The sequence below is a fragment of the Oncorhynchus gorbuscha genome, linkage group LG02 (assembly GCF_021184085.1).
Source record: "Oncorhynchus gorbuscha isolate QuinsamMale2020 ecotype Even-year linkage group LG02, OgorEven_v1.0, whole genome shotgun sequence".
In the NCBI taxonomy this organism is placed as follows: Eukaryota; Metazoa; Chordata; class Actinopteri; order Salmoniformes; family Salmonidae; genus Oncorhynchus; species Oncorhynchus gorbuscha.
Genome location: NC_060174.1, coordinates 46,597,576 through 46,615,446, shown reverse-complemented (window position 1 = coordinate 46,615,446; position 17,871 = coordinate 46,597,576). Strand labels below are relative to the sequence as shown.

Below are 17,871 nucleotides of genomic sequence, written 5' to 3'. Positions count from 1 at the left end.
TCTATATCAACATAACCTGAAAGGCCGCTCAGCAAGGAAGAAGCCACTGCTCCAAAACAGCCATAAAAAAGCCAGACTACAATTTGAAATTGCACATGGGGACAAAGATCGTACTTTTTGGAGAAATGTCCTCTGGTCTGATGAAACAAAAATTTAACTGTTTGGCCATAATGACCATCGTTATGTTTGGAGGAATAAGGGGGAGGCTTGCAAGCCGAAGAACACCATCATAACCGTGAAGCACGGGGGTGGCAGCATCATGTTGTGGGGGTGCTTTGCTGCAGGAGGGACTGGTGCACTTCACAAAATAGATGGCATCATGAGGATGTAAAAGTATGTGGATATATTGAAGCAACATCTCAAGACATCAGCCAGGAAGTTAAAGCTTGGTTCCAAATGGGTCAAATGTACAATGACCCCAAGCATACTTCCAAAGTTGTGGCAAAATGGCTTAAGGACAACAAAGTCAAGGTATTGGAGTGGCCATCACAAAGCCCTAACCTCAATCCTATAGAAAATTTGTGGGCAGAACTGAAAAAGCGTGTGCGAGCGAGGGGGGCCTACAAACCTGACACAGTTACACCAGCTCTGTCAGGAGAAATGGGCCAAAATTCACCCAACTTATTGTGCGAAGCTTGTGGAAGGCTACCCAAACCTTTTGACCCAAGTTAAACAATTTAAAGGCAATGCTACCAAATACTAATTGAGTGTATGTAAACGTCTGACCCACTGGGAATGTGATGAAAGAAATAAAAGCTGTATTAAATCATTCTCTCTACTATTTTTCTGACATTTCACATTCTTAAAATAAAGTGGTGATCCTAACTGACCTAAGAGGGGGATTTGTACTAGGATTAAATGTCAGGAATTGTGAAAACTGAGTTTAGATGTACTTGGCTAAGGTGTATGTTAGGAGTTTTTTTTCTAAGGGGGCGGACATTATCCACGAGGAATAACATCTGAGGTTTGGAAGTAAAGTAAATGTTAGTGGCTGGTGGGTTTTGAGTTTGACCTGAATGTTGTTCTCATGACATGAGAAGTCTCCCTGAGCACAGCTGTGGTTTCTGGGTAAAGATGCCTCGGGTCAGCTGTTTATCCAATCTTATCGGTTGAATCCTGTCTAGAAACAAAACACAACAACAGAAATCCAGGGATGAGGGATTCTAACTGGGCTCCAAACAAAAGCTGCCAATTCATATTCTTCCAGTTCGGAGGGGTCTGCGTCCTCCCACGCTAAGCCAGAGTGCTGTTGCTCAAGTCTCTGGGTCGCGGTGGTGCAACACTGAAGCAAGTTGTTACAGGATCCAACCGTTAAGGAGGATTCCTGTTTTTGTTTCTGGCAAATCACTGTGCCTTTGGGGCTGTGCTGTGGTGACCCAAAACTCCTTTCGTCTTTCGGGGTTTCTTTTTTTCAGTTGGAGTCGATCTGCTATTATGGAATAGGCAACGTTATGAAACCTGCGAAGATAAGAGTGGCAGATGAATATTTCATAGGAAAGGAACTTTCTCTTTCCATGCTACAGTAAGCATACTGCAATACAAGTCAAAGTTCACAGTTGTGAAGCCTGTAGTGCCTCATCTCTCTAACCCATGCTAGTTTGCAGTCGAACTAAACGTCTGTGAACGTTGTGTTGGCTACCTGGCCCTCTCCATTAGTGATGAGAAATAGCATAATGCCAGGCCCCAAAATTATGTTTGTCTATGACCTTAATGAATCCATAGAGCCCAGGTCCTCAAAATGTACCTAGTAAGGAAAATAATAATACACATCTGTATAGGACACAGGCTTTTGATTTGTTGCGCTAGACATTAAAAAAAAAAAACTTTTTGACTGTTACTCAAGTTTAAATGTGTAAACAGTGCATCTCACCCACCCAGGAGTTGGCCCTGGTGAGCATGGCAGGCAGGCTGGGTGAGCAGAGTGGAATGGAGAGGAGGCCTAGGGATGGATGCTGTGGAGGGGGGGAGGAGAATGAGCCATTGAACGGGGGTGAGAGATCTGAAGGCCGGGCCAGCCAGCCGCTGCTCGCAGGGAGGTTTCCGTCGCAGGCGTCCCCACTCAGGCTACATACACTGTTTATCTTCTGCATGAATATCAATGAGGCTAGCCTAAAAATACGGCCATTCTTTCCCCCACTACACGCAGCAGTCACCACTGACCCACCAGCCCCAGAGTGACAGGCTCCGTCGGCTGCACGCGTATGCCCCTTTTTCTGCAACAGACCTGTCTTGTCCTCCGGGGGCCAAAAATCTGCTTGCTGCCCACTGCTCCACTTAGGCCCCTTGCTTATTTGATGTGTTCGTGAGCGTGCGCACATATAGGCTTACAATAGGTCCATTTATGCCTTTGTCCCTTTTTTCACTATAGAAAGCTCTGTTGTTAATGTCGTGATGTAAAGCTCTGGGTTCTCTGCCCTCGTTCCTGTTGGCTGGAGGTTGTCTTTAATAAATCGGCCCCTGGCAGTGGCCCAGCAGCTAACCCAGGGGTGTATAATAAGTTCATTTATTTGTCAACACTGAGCCACAACATGAGAAAGCGCCTGGCTCCGCACGTTTAAAAGGCTGCTATCAATAGGACCTACCTCTTTGATTTGGAGAGAGAATAAAGAGAAAAGGAAGCACTCCCCTTCAGAGCCACACACACAGTTTGCTTCTGCTGTGGAGTATGGCAATATGTAAATGTGCCGGCTGTTTCTCTATGGCCCTGTCCACTCCTCAAGCCCATAGGTGGTCCGGCTACAGTGCAATAGCTGTGGGGGGAGGTGGGAGGGCTACATTTTTCTTCTACCAAAAACTCAAAAGGGTCCGGACACGGACTAGAGAGCAATGTGCAGCAGAGCGTTGCCCCCCCCCACACCCGCTCCTCCCTCCTTGTCCCCTACTCTCCCACTTGTCCCCCCCCCCCCTCCGCACTACTCTTTGTACAGCCATCGGATAGAATTGGTATCAGTGGAGAGGGTCTGTTGCCTGGTCTCTCAATTGGGTGAGATGAGGTGATGATTTCAGACAATGGAGCCACACTCTCTCCTGCCTTTCCTCCCTCAGGCCTGCCGCTGGCTGCACTCAATCAATATGCAAATACATAGGAGCTCCGATAACACAGGTCACTGCCTGTTGTAGTAACAAGGAGCTGGGCATGTATGTCACCTCAACCAGCTTGTTTCTGGAAAGAAGGGACAAAAATACAGGAGAAGAGAGATAGACAGTGGAGTGATGGAGGGAAGAAATTTAAACTTGGGGGGGGGGGGGGGGGGGTGACAGGCTTAAAGGAGTAGAAGGATTTTTTTTCTCTCCCTTCCTGGTCTCCTGGCCCGTTCACGGAGCTGTCTTATTTGCGTTATGAATGACAGTGAGGGGAGCTAACAAGGTTATTGGTCTTTGAGACGCACGCCTGTGACCACACGTTGGAAAAAGGACCTACAGCAGTGCGCATTGGCAGAGGGACTGTGGATCTTTATCCCACCCTTTCGAAGCGCTATGGGGCTTTTTTTCAGCCAGCGCACGGTTTACTCAGGAGCTGGAAGAAAAGGTGCCAGACCAGGGAAGGTGATTGGGGCAGAAGGGTGGAGGAGCAGGGGGGTTTGGGGTTTTGCCTTTCAGCTCTTTTTTACAACCCTCATTACACAGGGCCCTGGTCATTAGTGGGAGCCAGAGCTAAAGTGGATTATTTATGACCACCAGATTAGCCAATCAGATTGTCTCTAGGGGGAGCATACTGTCTGTACCCCTATTGTGTCCCTTGAAGAAAACTATTCACGTCTCACTCATTAAATGTAGTGGCATTTGATGGCTCACCTGTAGTGTGTGTGGTGTGTATCTCTGGAAGTGTGAACCAGTGTAAAGGTGTTTGAACTGGGGATATGTTCCTCTAAAATGGACATGTTTTAAAGCTGCTGGGTACCTTTTTGAAATCGGTTTTTACCTCTATAGAACTGTTTTTGAGCAGATGGACAAATGCTTCCTCCATTACAGCCATTTAGCCTTAAAGTACAACTTTTTCATGCGTGTGTATTTGCATATGACTCATCAGCGTGTTTTTTTTTGTCCTCCAACAGACTTCAACTTCGCAATGTACCCCCCGTCCATGATCGCCACAGGCAGTGTGGGAGCAGCTATCTGTGGCCTCCAGTTGGACTCGGGTGACCAGTCACAGTGGGGGGACAGTCTCACAGACCTGCTGGCCAAAATCACCAACACTGAAGTGGTGAGTGACCTGTCTTTCTATCCAAATCTGATTTAGGAGAATGCTCTTTCAAATGATTTTTCTATTCACAGACTCTTTCTCAGAAGCATTATTCAGTTGGGTACGTCTGAGTACCTGCACTTACAGTAAAGTTCATTTGAAATATGTGAGTCAAAGTTGAACCACAACTAAGTCTTTGATCCATTCAGCCAATCAGCATCTCCTGCAAATTATGATTTATTTTTTATTGGGCCAAATGTGCACCACCCTATGGGGCTCCCAATCATGGCCGGATGTGATACAGCCTGGATTCGAACCAGGAACTGTTATGACGCCTCTTGCACTGAGATGCAGTGCCTTAGACCGCTGCGCCAGCCCATACAGAAATACCTCAACCACTGATTTACGATTGATAGACAGCCGTTGACAGGGTCTGTCAATCGAAACGTAGCTCATGTTTCACCTAATTCATCCTAAAAGGTCACATGCCACATCTGCATGGAGTTGCTATGCAAAGGTAGTGAAATGACATCCTGTGGTTTCCCCCTTCAATCCAGGTTAGTTTCTGACAGCCCAGGCAGCAGCCCACGCCTGATATAAAAGAGCTGTTAATCCACGCAAACTGGGGAAGCAGAGCCAGGCCGCCCTATGTGTGGTTCTGGGGGGAGAGCAGCACTGTGGCGGGGTGGTGGTGGAGGGGCGCTCAGCTCAGTCCAAACACAGACATCCAGGCTGGGCCTCAGCTGGCTCCTGTGCCTGGCTTTCGTCAGAAGGGGAGCGGGCGGAGCTAGCTGGGTTATCTGCGGGGGTGGGGGAAGGGTCTGCAGGATGGGGGTTGGTGAGGGAGGGCGGATATGCGGGTGGGGGTGGTTAACAGTGCTGTCATTTAAAACAGACTCCCTGATGTCAGGCGCTAACCTCGTCTGTCGGTAGCATCCTAACATTCCTGGATCGTGTGTTGTGGGCATTCCTCCTGGGAGGCCGGACTGAGTGACCTGAGGGCTGCCTGCTCTGTCCTGAATGGGGGCCTGTAATGCCAGTCCACCCTGCTGTGGCTTGGGGAAGAGGAGACCTAGGGGCATGAGGGTGGGAGGCCAAGGCTGCATGGGCCTCTGTTCTGGTTGGCCCTCTCTGGCTAAACTTAACGCCAGACAGAGCAAGAGACGGACTCTGAGCCTCACAAGGCCTTTCCCGCTGTGGGGAGAGGAGGATAGGAGCGGAGAAAGCTGTTGAAGTGTGAAAAGGGACACCAGGGAAGCATGGCCAGTGTCCCGCCTCACTTGCGATGATTACCCCCTCTCTCTCATGCCCAATAATGCATCTCTGCTGAAGTCTTGCTCCGTAGCCGAGGAAAAACAAATAGCTGGCCTAAGCAGCACAGGCCCTCTGTGTGTGTGTTGGGACCCAGGGGTGTTAGGTCTGAGGCAAGGGAGTTGACTGCTGGCTCCATGATCAGTTCCTCACATTCCTGGATGCAGACAGGCCATGGATTCAGAAAACACCAGAGCAGGGACGCCCCTTGTGATGCAACGTATGCCACGAGTCCGAGGAGCTTTAGTACAATGCTGCTACAGTAGACTGGTGTGCCAGAACAGCATTTTTGGAAAGAAGATGCTTGACAATGACTTAGCACTGCTCTGTCTATGGTCTCGCTATAACAGAAAAACAGGAGTTGGTGATTACTGGCTGTGTCATTTCACACCTTTTCTAAGCTCCGCCACTTAATGCTCCGATCCTAATGGCTACCGCCACCTCAATGATCGATTTTGAACGCAGTCATCAGTGTGGTACGAAACGGAGTAGGAAAGTGCACACACATTTGGTTTGGCGCGCCGGTTGGGGAGATGGCACGGAGCTGGGACGGAGATGGCCAGGCAAAATATGAAGTAAAGCCTGGCTGCCGATGCCTACACCGCCCCTTGGCACCCCACTGTCATCTGTGGTGTCCAGAGCCTGAGGTTTTCAGAGGGGACATGCGAGGGGGCCAAGTCACCGTCTCCCGCCGCCTGCCGTCGCCCAGAGGAATTTGTGTATAGCCTTAGATACACCTGGTGTGGCACAGAGAGCAGCCAGTCGGGCACCGCAGCCAGTTAGTGAGACTTCACGCCAAGCCATGATGGGCAAGAGGCTGGCACGGGGGAAGAATGAAAACTGTGTTTTTAGGAGGTTTTAGATTTGTTGGGATTTCCTGTAAGACCTGAGGGATTCTCTGTCGCTGGGGCTTTTGCTTTGCTGACATCTACGGTGCTACCGTCTGCCATTTGGTGCGTCTGTTTTGATTCTCAACATCCAAGAAGCCGGAAGCATTGCCAGTGAAAGGTAGGACGATAGAAAGTGCTTTGACAGAAGACATACTGTAGCTCCATTAATCTGAAACATCCATTGAAGCTCAACACGCAGAAGGTCCTTCTCTGTTCTAGCACGCAGCAGGCTGAGACAGGAAGAGAGGAAGGGGGAGACGGAGGGGCTAGAATACTGTTTCCTCGTTTTTGTCTGCTTTTCTTGGCAAGCTGCCCCTCTCCCTCTCTCCCATTCATCTTTTCTCTCAGAGTAGCTCACCAGGACACAGGAAACACACACACACACACACCCCTGTCCTCCATAGCCCCTTCATTCTATCCCTGACCCCCTCTCTCCCTTTTCTTCCCTTCCTGCACCCCTCCGCTCATCATCCAGCCCTCCTGACTCACATTGCGATCTTCTCTTAGCCAGTTATTTCTAATTTCATCTGGAATTTGTGTATATTGAACAATGATGTATCTATTAATGTGGGTGTCACTCTTAGAACTATAGCCAAAGGGAATGGGATAGCACCTTGTGATGCTCAAACATGACATTGCTCAATATGGGGTCATGGGTCATGGGTTCTACATCGGGTCATGGGTTGGGCATACCCTCCAGGGTAGGGAATGACACGCCTCCTAAACACACAGCATGCTGTCTCAGCCTCGGTCTCGGCACAGAGTAGCACTGCCTAGTGTGGTACAGTAGTTCAAAAATTCCACGGTTTCACACATTTTTCCCTCTGGTTTTGGCGGTCTGCTCGACTTCCTCCTTTGGGCGCTGTGACGTCACGGTGGATGCCCATGGATAATCCGAGCAGCGTGGTTCCTCCTCACATGGCTGTTTGATTAGACTGTCAAAATCATCTTTATAGATGTGGCTGTCTTTGGGTGGAGTTCCGTTTCAGTTTCAAGTTTTAACGTGCACAAGTACAGTGAAACGCCTTTTTAGCTCTGAACCCAACAATAACGTCAACAATATCAGTGTAGGACTAAAAATAACATAAGGTAGAACAAAAACACACAAGGAATAAAAATAATAAGAACATGAGAATAAAGAATGCTATATACAGGGTCAGTCAGTTCCAGGACCATATTTACAATTAAAAAATATATATTTTACCTTTATTTAACTAGGCAAGTCAGTTAAGAACACATTCTTATTTTCAATGACTGCCTAGGAACAGGCAGTTCAGGGGCAGAACGACAGATTTTTACCTTGTCAGCTCAGGGATTTGATCTTGCAACCTTTCTGTTACTAGTCCAACACTCTAACCACTAGGCTACCTGCTACCCCATGTGCAGGGATACTGGAGTGGTAGGGGTAGATACTGTACTGTATAAGGGTAAGGTGACTAGGCATCAGGTATAAGATAAACAGAGTAGCAGCAGCGTATATGATGATTGCGAGTGGATGAGCGTGTGTATAGCGTTAGTGTGTGTGTGTGTGTGTGTGTGTGTGTGTGTGTGTGTGTGTGTGTGTGTGTGTGTGTGTGTGTGTGTGTGTGTGTGTGTGTGTGTGTGTGTGTGTGTGTGTGTGTGTGTGTGTGTGTGTGTGTGTGTGTGTGTGTGTGTGTGTGTGTGTGTGTGTGTGTGTGTGTGTGGGGCCATAGAGACAGTGCAAAAATCAAATACAAGGGTCAACTAGCCATTTTGTTAGTGATTTAGCAGTCTTATGGCTTGGGGAAGAAGCTGTTCAGGAGCCTGTTGGTGTCGGACTTCCAGCGCTGCCTTCCTTAGTATCTAGATACCTAAAAACCTATCTGAAAACAATATTGGTGTTTCCAGTAGTCACACATTGAAGCCATTAAAGGTTCTCAAATGAAGCCTGTGGGCCTTGGCATTAGGTCCAATCTGCAGCTATAAAGAGCAGCAGAGAGGGGAATGTCTTTTAAGAAGTAAAGGCCTGCATTCTTGCGGTAAAACACAAAACATGTTTTGTGCTTTTTAAACTTTTTTTACAACTATGGAGCACATGTTGGTGGGAAGTTGGGGACCCCTGGAGCAGATTATGGGGATGCTGGGTGACGGTCGGGTTTCCTCCAGGCCAGACGCCTGAGGCCCCCTCAACATGTTACAGCCCCACTCCTAAACCCACTAACCCTAGCCCTCACACAGCCTTCTCACATCTGTCCCCATCCAGGGTCACTACAGGTAGAAAATCAAAGAAATGTCTTAACTGTTATTTAGGTATGAATTGAGCCCATTGATCTGATTCATTTGCCTTGTCCTCATTTGGGCGCAAATACAGAATCATAATAATATGCTCAGTTAATCTAGCCTAAGTAGTGCATTATAGATGTGGCGTTTGTTAGCTCAAGGCTCTTCCTGGAGATTTTGGCATTGTGACCTTTGACACGGTGACCTTTCGTCACTCAGCCGCGTTCAACTCCTGAGGAGCAATTCTCATGTGATAGGCCTCTGTTCTCATTTCACCAAGGCAGCAGGCAACACTTGCCCAGGCCCAGAAGCCATATAAACCAGGTTCAAACAGTGGCCCATCAGGTTTAAATTACCTGTAAATGTCAAAGGAATGTTCCCCTCTCCATAAGCTTCTGGCCATGGGGCTCTCTCAGTCATATTTCCCACAACCACCCCTATGTGCTTAAAGGCCCAGTGCAGTCAAAATGTAGTTTTGCCTGTGTTTTCCATCATATCGGAACAACAGCTGATAAAACTAAACGCTGTAAAAGTGTGAGAACATTTGGTCAGTGTGTTTTTTTCTGATATAGTTCCTGTTTGAAAATACAATCGACACATTACCTTTTTAATCAGCAGGTTTCGCTTGGGTGGGGTTTTGGTTTGCCTGGGGACATCTCCAAGCGCTATATTAGTTAATAAACCAATAACCAAGAGAGTTCTAAATCTCTCTGCCAGACAGTCCTAGCAAAATGTTAGTTTGAGAAATAGTTTTTTGCTAAAAAGCTACTTTTTCCTTTTGATAATTTTAATGGAAAACTAATATAGTAAGGTACTTAATTACCCAGCGATGATTTGATATTGGGCCTGTAAGACCAACAGAGGACAGGGGGAGGGAAGGCTTTGTGTGCATTGCTGTTTTAAACCACCAGAGGGCAGCAGTCTCATACACTGCAAGCCATAAGCATAGTTATTACAGGGCAATCTTATGTTAATAGTCAGATCAGAAGTCTTCCTATTTAATACTTCCAACCTGAGAGCTGAACCTTGAGGCCACAGCAGGCTGACGGGGGGCTCAGGAGTGTTGAGAGGGTGCTTTCTCTAGAGGATTCTCAGGTTCCGTCGGCTCTCTTTGATGCTGAAACCCAATCTGCCTGGCTCTCAGGTGGCCCCCTGCAGGCAGAGACTGGCTCTCGTTAAAAAAGCACCACCTTTGTGTTCCCACAGGATAGTGGATGTAATTAACATAGCTGAGCTTCAGCACTGGGGCCTATACCTGTGTTTTCACCGTTGTCAAGGCTACTGGTGTGTTGTGCGTGGGATGAATAGGGAGATGGGGGAGGCGTTCAGTGCTGGGCCATAGTGGGCTGAGGTAATGCTTGGCCTGGTCCTCTTCTCCGCTCAGCCTTAGCTGTCTGTGGGGGCGGCAGGCAGGGTAGCGGTCATCCAAACCCTGCATGGACCCGGTTCCCAGGGGCTCCTTACAGTCAGGAGACTGAAGGTCTGTGTCACTTCTGTTCTGTCAGGGCTGGAGCTATGTATTATGGAAAGGATAAGTTACCTTATAAAATAACAGGCAGATAAGTGGCTGTGACCCTATATATTAATCAAGTAATCTACAAAATATTCCAATGTTTGCTTTGGCTATAATTCGGAAGGTTTCTTTTGTGTGTGTGTGTGTGTGTGTGTGTGTGTGTGTGTGTGTGTGTGTGTGTGTGTGTGTGTGTGTGTGTGTGTGTGTGTGTGTGTGTGTGTGTGTGTGTGTGTGTGTGTGTGTGTGTGTGTGTGTGTATATCATCTGACTGTATTTGCATATCCATGTGTACTGTGCACGGTTCCTATATTGACGGACATGTCTGTTTGGTTGTGTGTTGCAGGACTGTCTGAAGGAGTGTCAGGAGCAGATTGAGAGGGTCTTGGTGAGCAGCCTGCGAGAGGGTCGGCAGCAGCAACAACAGCAGCAGCAGGTCCAGCGTGGCCCCAGCAGTAAGACCATGGACGAGCTGGATCAGTCCAGCACCCCAACGGATGTTCGCGACATCAACTTGTGAGCCTGCAAACTAGAGAAGCAGCGCGTCCGGGATACGCATCAAATCAACATAAAAAAACGACAAAAAACAAAAACAACAAAAACAAACTACCCCTTGAAAAAAAATGCTTGCTAATTTTTTTTAGAGATTTTTTTATTTTGTTATATAAAAACATGCGCCCATGTATTGTATGAAAGGAAAGCTATTTTTAGATATAAAATAGATATACTTTAAAAGCTATAAATTGATATATGGACGCTCTATGGTGCCTCAGATATACAGAAGGCAAGCCAATTATATGTTGCGTTCTGTTTTTGATGGTATAGTCATGATAAAGTTATATCGACTAAGACAACAATAGCTTAATGAGGAGTTCAAAAATGTTTGGGGAGACCATTCCGGGCTTGCATATATGGGATCACAATCGGGGCAAGGTTTTTCTGTGTTGTTTCGTTAATTATTTTGGTTAATGTTGGTCTGCCAGAGATAGGAGCCCTGCAAAGGCTCCGCTGGCCGTGAATGGCAGGTCTCAATGTGGCATAGTTTGGCTGTGTGTTGGGGACGAGGGGGGCACTTTGCAGGAATTGCAGAGTGTTGTGCTAAGAAAGAGACAAGTAGGGTCCATGGAACAGCCAAGTATATAATAGTGAATTACATTATTATTATTATTATTATTATTATTATTCAGAAACGTATTTGTGAATACAGAGTAATAGACGTCAATAAGCTCTTTTTGTCAGGCTGATTGTTGTGTGTGTGTGTGTGTGTGTGTGTGGTGTAACTGCCATGATGTGAGTTTTGTATCAGCTCAACTGTGTGTGTGTGTGTGTGTGTGGCTTGGCGCTTGAGTGGAAAGACTAGACTAGTGGTAGACTATGGAACAGGCAGAAGACTCATTCTCTGCAGGGCATCTATGTTATATCACTGCCTTAAGTTAATATGCGTTGTCGGCCGACAAAAAGCTGGGGGTCTGAGTCCACTTAGAGAGAGAGAGAGAGAGAGAGAGAGAGAGAGAGAGAGAGAGAGAGAGAGAGAGAGAGAGAGAGAGAGAGAGAGAGAGAGAGAGAGAGAGAGAGAGAGAGAGAGAGAGAGAGAGAGAGAGAGAGAGAGAGAGAGAGAGAGAGAGAGAGAGAGAGAGAGAGAGAGAGAGAGAGAGAGAGAGAGAGAGGCGGCTGTGTTCCCTCATTTTTGTCTAGAGGAGTTTGGCAATGGACCATCTGCTTTCAGAAGTTTCATTCGAGGTGTTTGTGTTTTTCACTGCCAACATACCAATCAAATAGTGTTTGTATTTTTATGTTGTTGTTGAGTTTTTTTGTTATTTTGTTATGGAAGGAGCTTCAGGCTGCTTAGCGTCAGCAGGGAGGAGTGTGTGCCCCTCTTGATGGTACATTAGTATCTCAGAGGAGAGGGGAGGCCTGTGGTCTGTGGTGGTTGTATGGGGTCTGGGGGGTGGACAGGTATAGATGGAAAGAAAGGGTTTGTTGCAGTGCAGAAGCATGTTGCTGTGTAGAGGAAGGAGATGTAGTGGAGTTGCTGAAAGATACAGGAGAGGAGCCTAATGGCCTCATGACATCTATCTGATTTCTGCGTTTTGGGCAGACTGAGGCCACGGGTGGCAAATTAGGATCAAAACTAGACTCATTATTTGAGAATTAACTTTCTGGGTTCATTAGAAGAGAGGAAAATGTATTGGAGCAGGGGAAGATTTGTGATCAATGCATCTGTAGTCCCTCATAGAGTTGTTTCCAACGCGCCTGTGATTTCAACAGCAAAGCACTTTGAAAACACGCTCCCCAATGGACAAATGAAATGGTTACGGTGTGGGGGATCTATGGATGCTTTCTGTTTTCTCGTTAGCTTTTACTTTGTAGGGCTGGTTTCCCACATTCAGATGTACCCACTTGGCAAGCAGGTGTCAAAATCATGCCTAACACCTTATGACATGAGGACATTCCGATCTGAAAACATTCCGAAATAAAGAAAAGTGCAAGGTGAAAGGAGCGTCTGACCATTTTTCATGTGTTTTAACAAATAACCAATGCCAATTTTTAAAGAAAAAGGCTACAGACAAGGTTAATGATTCAGTTTTTATTTGAGAAGTTATCACATTATAAAATATTAGTTCTACTTGAATTTTCTATTTGACCTGCTTCACAACAACAACATAAAGTCACATGGGTGGGAACAATACAGAAAACGTTATCATAGAACATCAGGTGTTCTGAGGGCAAATGAGGTTTTCTTTCAAAAAGGATGAAGCTGTTCTATGTTCAACGCTACCTTATTGATGGTTTTGCTAGTAGAGCCTGGCCTGTTGTCTTCGGGTGATGCCCTGTGTGGCTGTGCTGTCCCCGAGGCTGTGCTGTCCCCGAGGCTGTGCAGGCCTGACTGATGTCTGTGAATCAGTAGTGATAAAACTCTATGAGAGTTCTAACTCTTCGTGTACCCCTCTCGTCCAGTGAGATATGCTGCTTCAGTCACTTCATTGGCATGGGGTTTGATCAGTCACTCAGACGTCAGAATTAGACTAATTCACTTCCAAGACTGACACAGGGTACATCACCAGCACAAGACAGCCTTGATCGCGCAATATTCTCATTGCTACATTTAAAGGTGGATCGAGGTTTTGTGGTGTGTTTTTGTTCTTCGCGTGTGTGTGTGTGTGTGTGTGTGTGTGTGTGTGTGTGTGTGTGTGTGTGTGTGTGTGTGTGTGTGTGTGTGTGTGTGTGTGTGTGTGTGTGTGTGTGTGTGTGTGTGTGTGTGTGTGTGTGTGTGTGTGTGTGTACGTTTGTTTGTGTACGTTTGTTTGTGTTTGCATGTGTGGTAGGTATGAGGGGAAAATGAGGATTCAGTGTTTTAGCAGGCTACTCAAAATAAATGTTTTTCAGGAAAACGTTTTCTAGAAACCAATCTTATAAACAAGGCCATCTTCAACCTCACCAAAACTAGCCCCTGTTCATCATTGTCAAGGATGTCTGCCCTTTCTTTTCCTCTGCAAGCTCTATTCTGAGCATAGATGATGATTTGTTTGTTTTTACAAAGTAGTTGACTGTGTTAGGTTTGAATTTGTATTTAGACCACCTTCAATTTGTGTTTTGTTTTATTTTATGGGGTGTCCAGACCCTCAAAACAGTTTGTAGAGTGTTTGTAAGGGGTTAGATACTGTATTCCAAAGTGAAGAGAGATGGAGGAGGTGTCAAGACATCAAAGTGTCAATATTTTTATTGAGTTATTATTATTGTCTTTTCGCGCTGCTAAAAGCTATGATTTTGTTTCATTCTTATATACAAAAAAAATGACATTACTTAGTTGTGATGTGTCACTTGAGTGTGCTGCTATTTTATAAACATTTGTATTATAATATAATTATTTTACTGCTTAAGAGATACATTCAGAATACTGAAGTAGATGGTAATAGAAGAACATGACATGAGTATTCGACTGGAAATGTTCTTTGTACAGTTTGCTTAGATAGCATGTTTCTTTTCCTTTTGGTCTATTTTGCTCTACTTTCTCAGTCACATTGCGGTATCTCTATACCTCAGGTTTACTGGACATAAAAAGAATATCTGAATACCTCACAACTCTACAGTTTTTAGGGAGCCTGGGAAGGGTAACAGTACAGTAGAAAGCACAGGGGTTTTGTCTGTTGTGAAATGTACTGACCTTGTTGAGTGGCAAGCATGCAAGGCTCCCGCCTGGACTTAAACCCTAGTGGAGGGTGCACAACAACAAGTCAACACTTCCTTGGTCAGTTTAAGTTGATGGTGGTGCTAATTGTGAGACTCATGTGACAGTCATTGCAAAGACAAATGTGAAAATGTCTCAAATGTCATTGATGATTAATTACATGGTTTGTTCCAATTATTGTCGATGGATTTTGGTTCCTAAGCTTGATTTGATGAGCTTAGTTGACCTGTGTGTTCCAGGTGGTCCTATTGTCTGGAAAACCAATACAAAATGGCTAAACCAATCCATCAAAAAAGCTCACCACATACTGCATCTGACATGAGGAAGTGTGTTTCAACAGCGGGGATTTCGCTTTAGTTGTCCCCCTTCCACTAGAAGTTACATAATGTACCTCAGAAATGTCTGTTGCACAACCTCTGTTCAATAAACTTCTGCTTTAAAGAGTCTGACACCATACCAGTCCAATGTTATTCTAATTTCTGTTTTCTTTTTGTATGTCATTATGGTTAGTGGAGCAGATTGTAGGATGTGATTGTGTACATAAAGTGAGGTGAACACTAGAGGTTGCTGTAGTCATGAAACCAAGAGGACTGGAGAGCTGTTAAGTGGAGTGGAGCTGAGATTGTGGGGCAACTGAGGATACTGCAGTCTGGTTAAGGGCAAAAAAACAACAACGAATTAAAACAAAAGTTAAGAAGACGGACCCCCTGCTTGAATACCAACCAAAACTTGCTATTAAGAATGTGTTTATTTCTGTTGCTTCCCCTGTATGACGTCCTCTGAAGTGTTAACACACTAATCAGTCAGGTTTCAAGCAAGTGGGATATTGGTGTCTGTCAGAGTTTGTCCTCTGACTCTGGGGCCCTAAGGCACTCTTATGCAGCTTCTTGTTGGGCTGTTTTTTAGGGGGGCTGGATCATGTAGGCCTAGTAAGTGAATAAGTTGGTTTCGAAGTTAGCGTTGAATTCAGTATTGATAACTTCTGTTTATGATTAATCAGCTCTTTATTGGTCTGTCTGAAAGGATCCCTTAAAGTGTTAAGGGTCAAGGCATGCTGTACAATCAATAAACTTACCATGAATTAAATATATTGTCTCTGCTCTTTTTATGGTTATGACAAATTGCTTTACTCTTTCACTTATAAAATCTTCTCTCACTCATAAAGTCTCTGAGGACCTTTATATTACAAACTGTTAGAAAGGAAATAATAAATGATGTAGGCTACATTACTCATGGATTTGTTTTAAATAATATACATAATGTACAGACAAATTAGTTTTACTTCATTTTAAATTAAATACAATTTATACAATGCTATCTCACACTTTTTATATATTTCCTCGACTGCAGAGTTCATTCCCCGTAGACAATACCCTAAAGTAGCAGGATACCCTAAAGTAGCAGGCGTGAAAGAAACGCCTGAGCTGTGTTCCTTTCTTTCTGGTCCTGACGAGAAAAAAACTTTGCACACTCTTTTCAGGAGGTTCTCTACTGCACTGTTAAACCAATCCAGTAAATGTGGAGGAGGAGTTAAAATGGAATGTTAACAAAGATTTTTTATTATACTGACAAGATAGTCGAGTGTCCGCTCTAACAATTGAAATACATATACTCAAAGATGGAAGGCAGGCGGGAGGAGGCGAGATCAGGTGGGACCCTTCTAGCCAATGAAAAGGAAGATACGAAATGCCACGTGTGTCCACTTATATCCAGCGGTGAAAGTAAAGCGATACTCTTAGGTAAAGAGCCGGACAAAATAATTAGATGTGACAAGACTGTAACTACCAATTCGATATTATGAAAATTTGGGAGAAAAAGTGTTAAAAGTACACAACAACAACAAATAGAACAACAAATAAAAATGATTTTTAAAAATAAATAAAAATACATGAGCCTATCACAATAATACAAATAAATGTCAAGAAAAATTTAGGCTTTTACACTATTATTTATCATTATGTATGTCCAAGGCATGAAAAATTAGGGAATGGACTTGAGAACGCATGGTATAGCCTATACTCCAAAATGCCATGTGGTTTGAGGATAACATAACATTTTTGCCAAGGCAGAGATGAGTGGCGGACACAGAGACACACGTGGACAGCAGCGGACGCATACATTTTGACCAACTGACAATCGCCAAATGCCGTTACTCTTTACAGGTGTTTTGTGTAACAGATGTCACTTTCGATTCATCACTGCTTGGAGGCTAGAAATATGTTGTTGAACTTGAGCAGAAAGCCTAGTAAAGGAGCCCTTTGAAGTGATTTTTTGCGTTAATGATTGGTTGTGTTAATGCCACAATAAAAGCTCATTTATTTAAAAATGTAAATGGTGAATCTTTAGGACTAGGCTCACAGTAGCTATTGAATTACTAGGGATTCTACATTGGAAAAAAAGATATAAACGCAACATGCAACAAAATTCTATGATTTTACTGAGTTACAGTTCATAAAAGAAAATCACTCAATTTAAATCAATTCATTAGGCCATAATCTATGGATTTCACATGACTGGGAATTCATGCAGACTCCTCTGAACAGTTGTTGAGATGTGTCTGTTACTTGAATTCTGTGAAGCATTTCATTGACCTGCAATCTAGAGGCACAGTTAAATCTAATGAATTTATCCTCTGCAGCAGAAGTAACTCTGGGTCATCCTTTCTTGTGGCGGTCATCATGAAAGCCAGTTTTATCATAGCGCTTGATGGTCTTTGCGACTTGAAGAAACTTTCAAAGTTCTTGACATTTTCTGGATTTACTGACCTTCATGTCTTAAAGTGATGATGAGCTGTCATTTCTCATTGCTTATTTGAGCTGTTCATGCCATAATGTGGACTTGGTATTTTACCAGATAGTGCAATCTTCTGTATACCACTCCTACCTTATCACAACATAACTGATTGGCTCAAACGCATTAAGAAGGACAGCAATTCCACAAATAAACTTTTACCAAGGCACACCTGTTAATTGAAATACATTCCAGGTGACTACCTCATGAAGCTGGTTGAGAGAATGCCAAGAGTGTGCAAAGCTGTCATCGAGGCAAAGGGTGGCTATTTGAAGAATCTCAAATATAAAACCTATTTTGGTTTGCTCAACACTTTTTTGGTTACTACGTGATCCAGCCTTGATCAGGAATCCCATAGGTGAAGCACAATTGGCCCAACTTCGTCCTAGTTAGGGTTTGGCAGGTGTAGGTCATTGTAAATAAGAATTTGTTCTTAACTGACTTGAAATAACAAATTCCATATTTGTTATTTCATCGTTTTTTTTCTTCACTAATATTCTACGATGTAGTAAATAGTAAAGATAAAGAAAAACCCTTGAATGAGTTGGCGTGTCCAAACTTTTGACTGGTACTGTATGTCATTCTATGATCAGGTCCATATAGAAAAAATGTGGCGCACGTGCTTGAGGTCCTATACCGGGAAGAAATAAAAACCTACTTTCACCCCTGCTTATATCAGTGCATTTGTAACAACCTAATCATTACAAAACTTAAATTCGATCAAATAAGCCTCACATAGCAAATTAGCAATAAAAAA

The 17,871-nt window shown here is 44.5% G+C and overlaps 1 protein-coding gene across 3 annotated transcripts in view; it reads left to right on the top strand.

Annotated features, from left to right (window-relative positions):
• Positions 1-15,410, top strand: part of LOC124003143 (G1/S-specific cyclin-D2) — a 130,213-nt gene extending 114,803 nt beyond the window's left edge. For all 3 annotated transcript variants that reach the window (XM_046311225.1, XM_046311214.1, XM_046311218.1), the window contains 2 exons: positions 4,056-4,204; positions 10,482-15,410. In XM_046311225.1, coding sequence (XP_046167181.1) covers positions 4,056-4,204; positions 10,482-10,655 — 323 coding nt within the window. In that variant the 3' untranslated portion in view covers positions 10,656-15,410. The remainder of the gene's footprint in view (positions 1-4,055; positions 4,205-10,481) is intronic.
• The last annotated feature ends 2,461 nt before the right edge of the window (positions 15,411-17,871 follow it).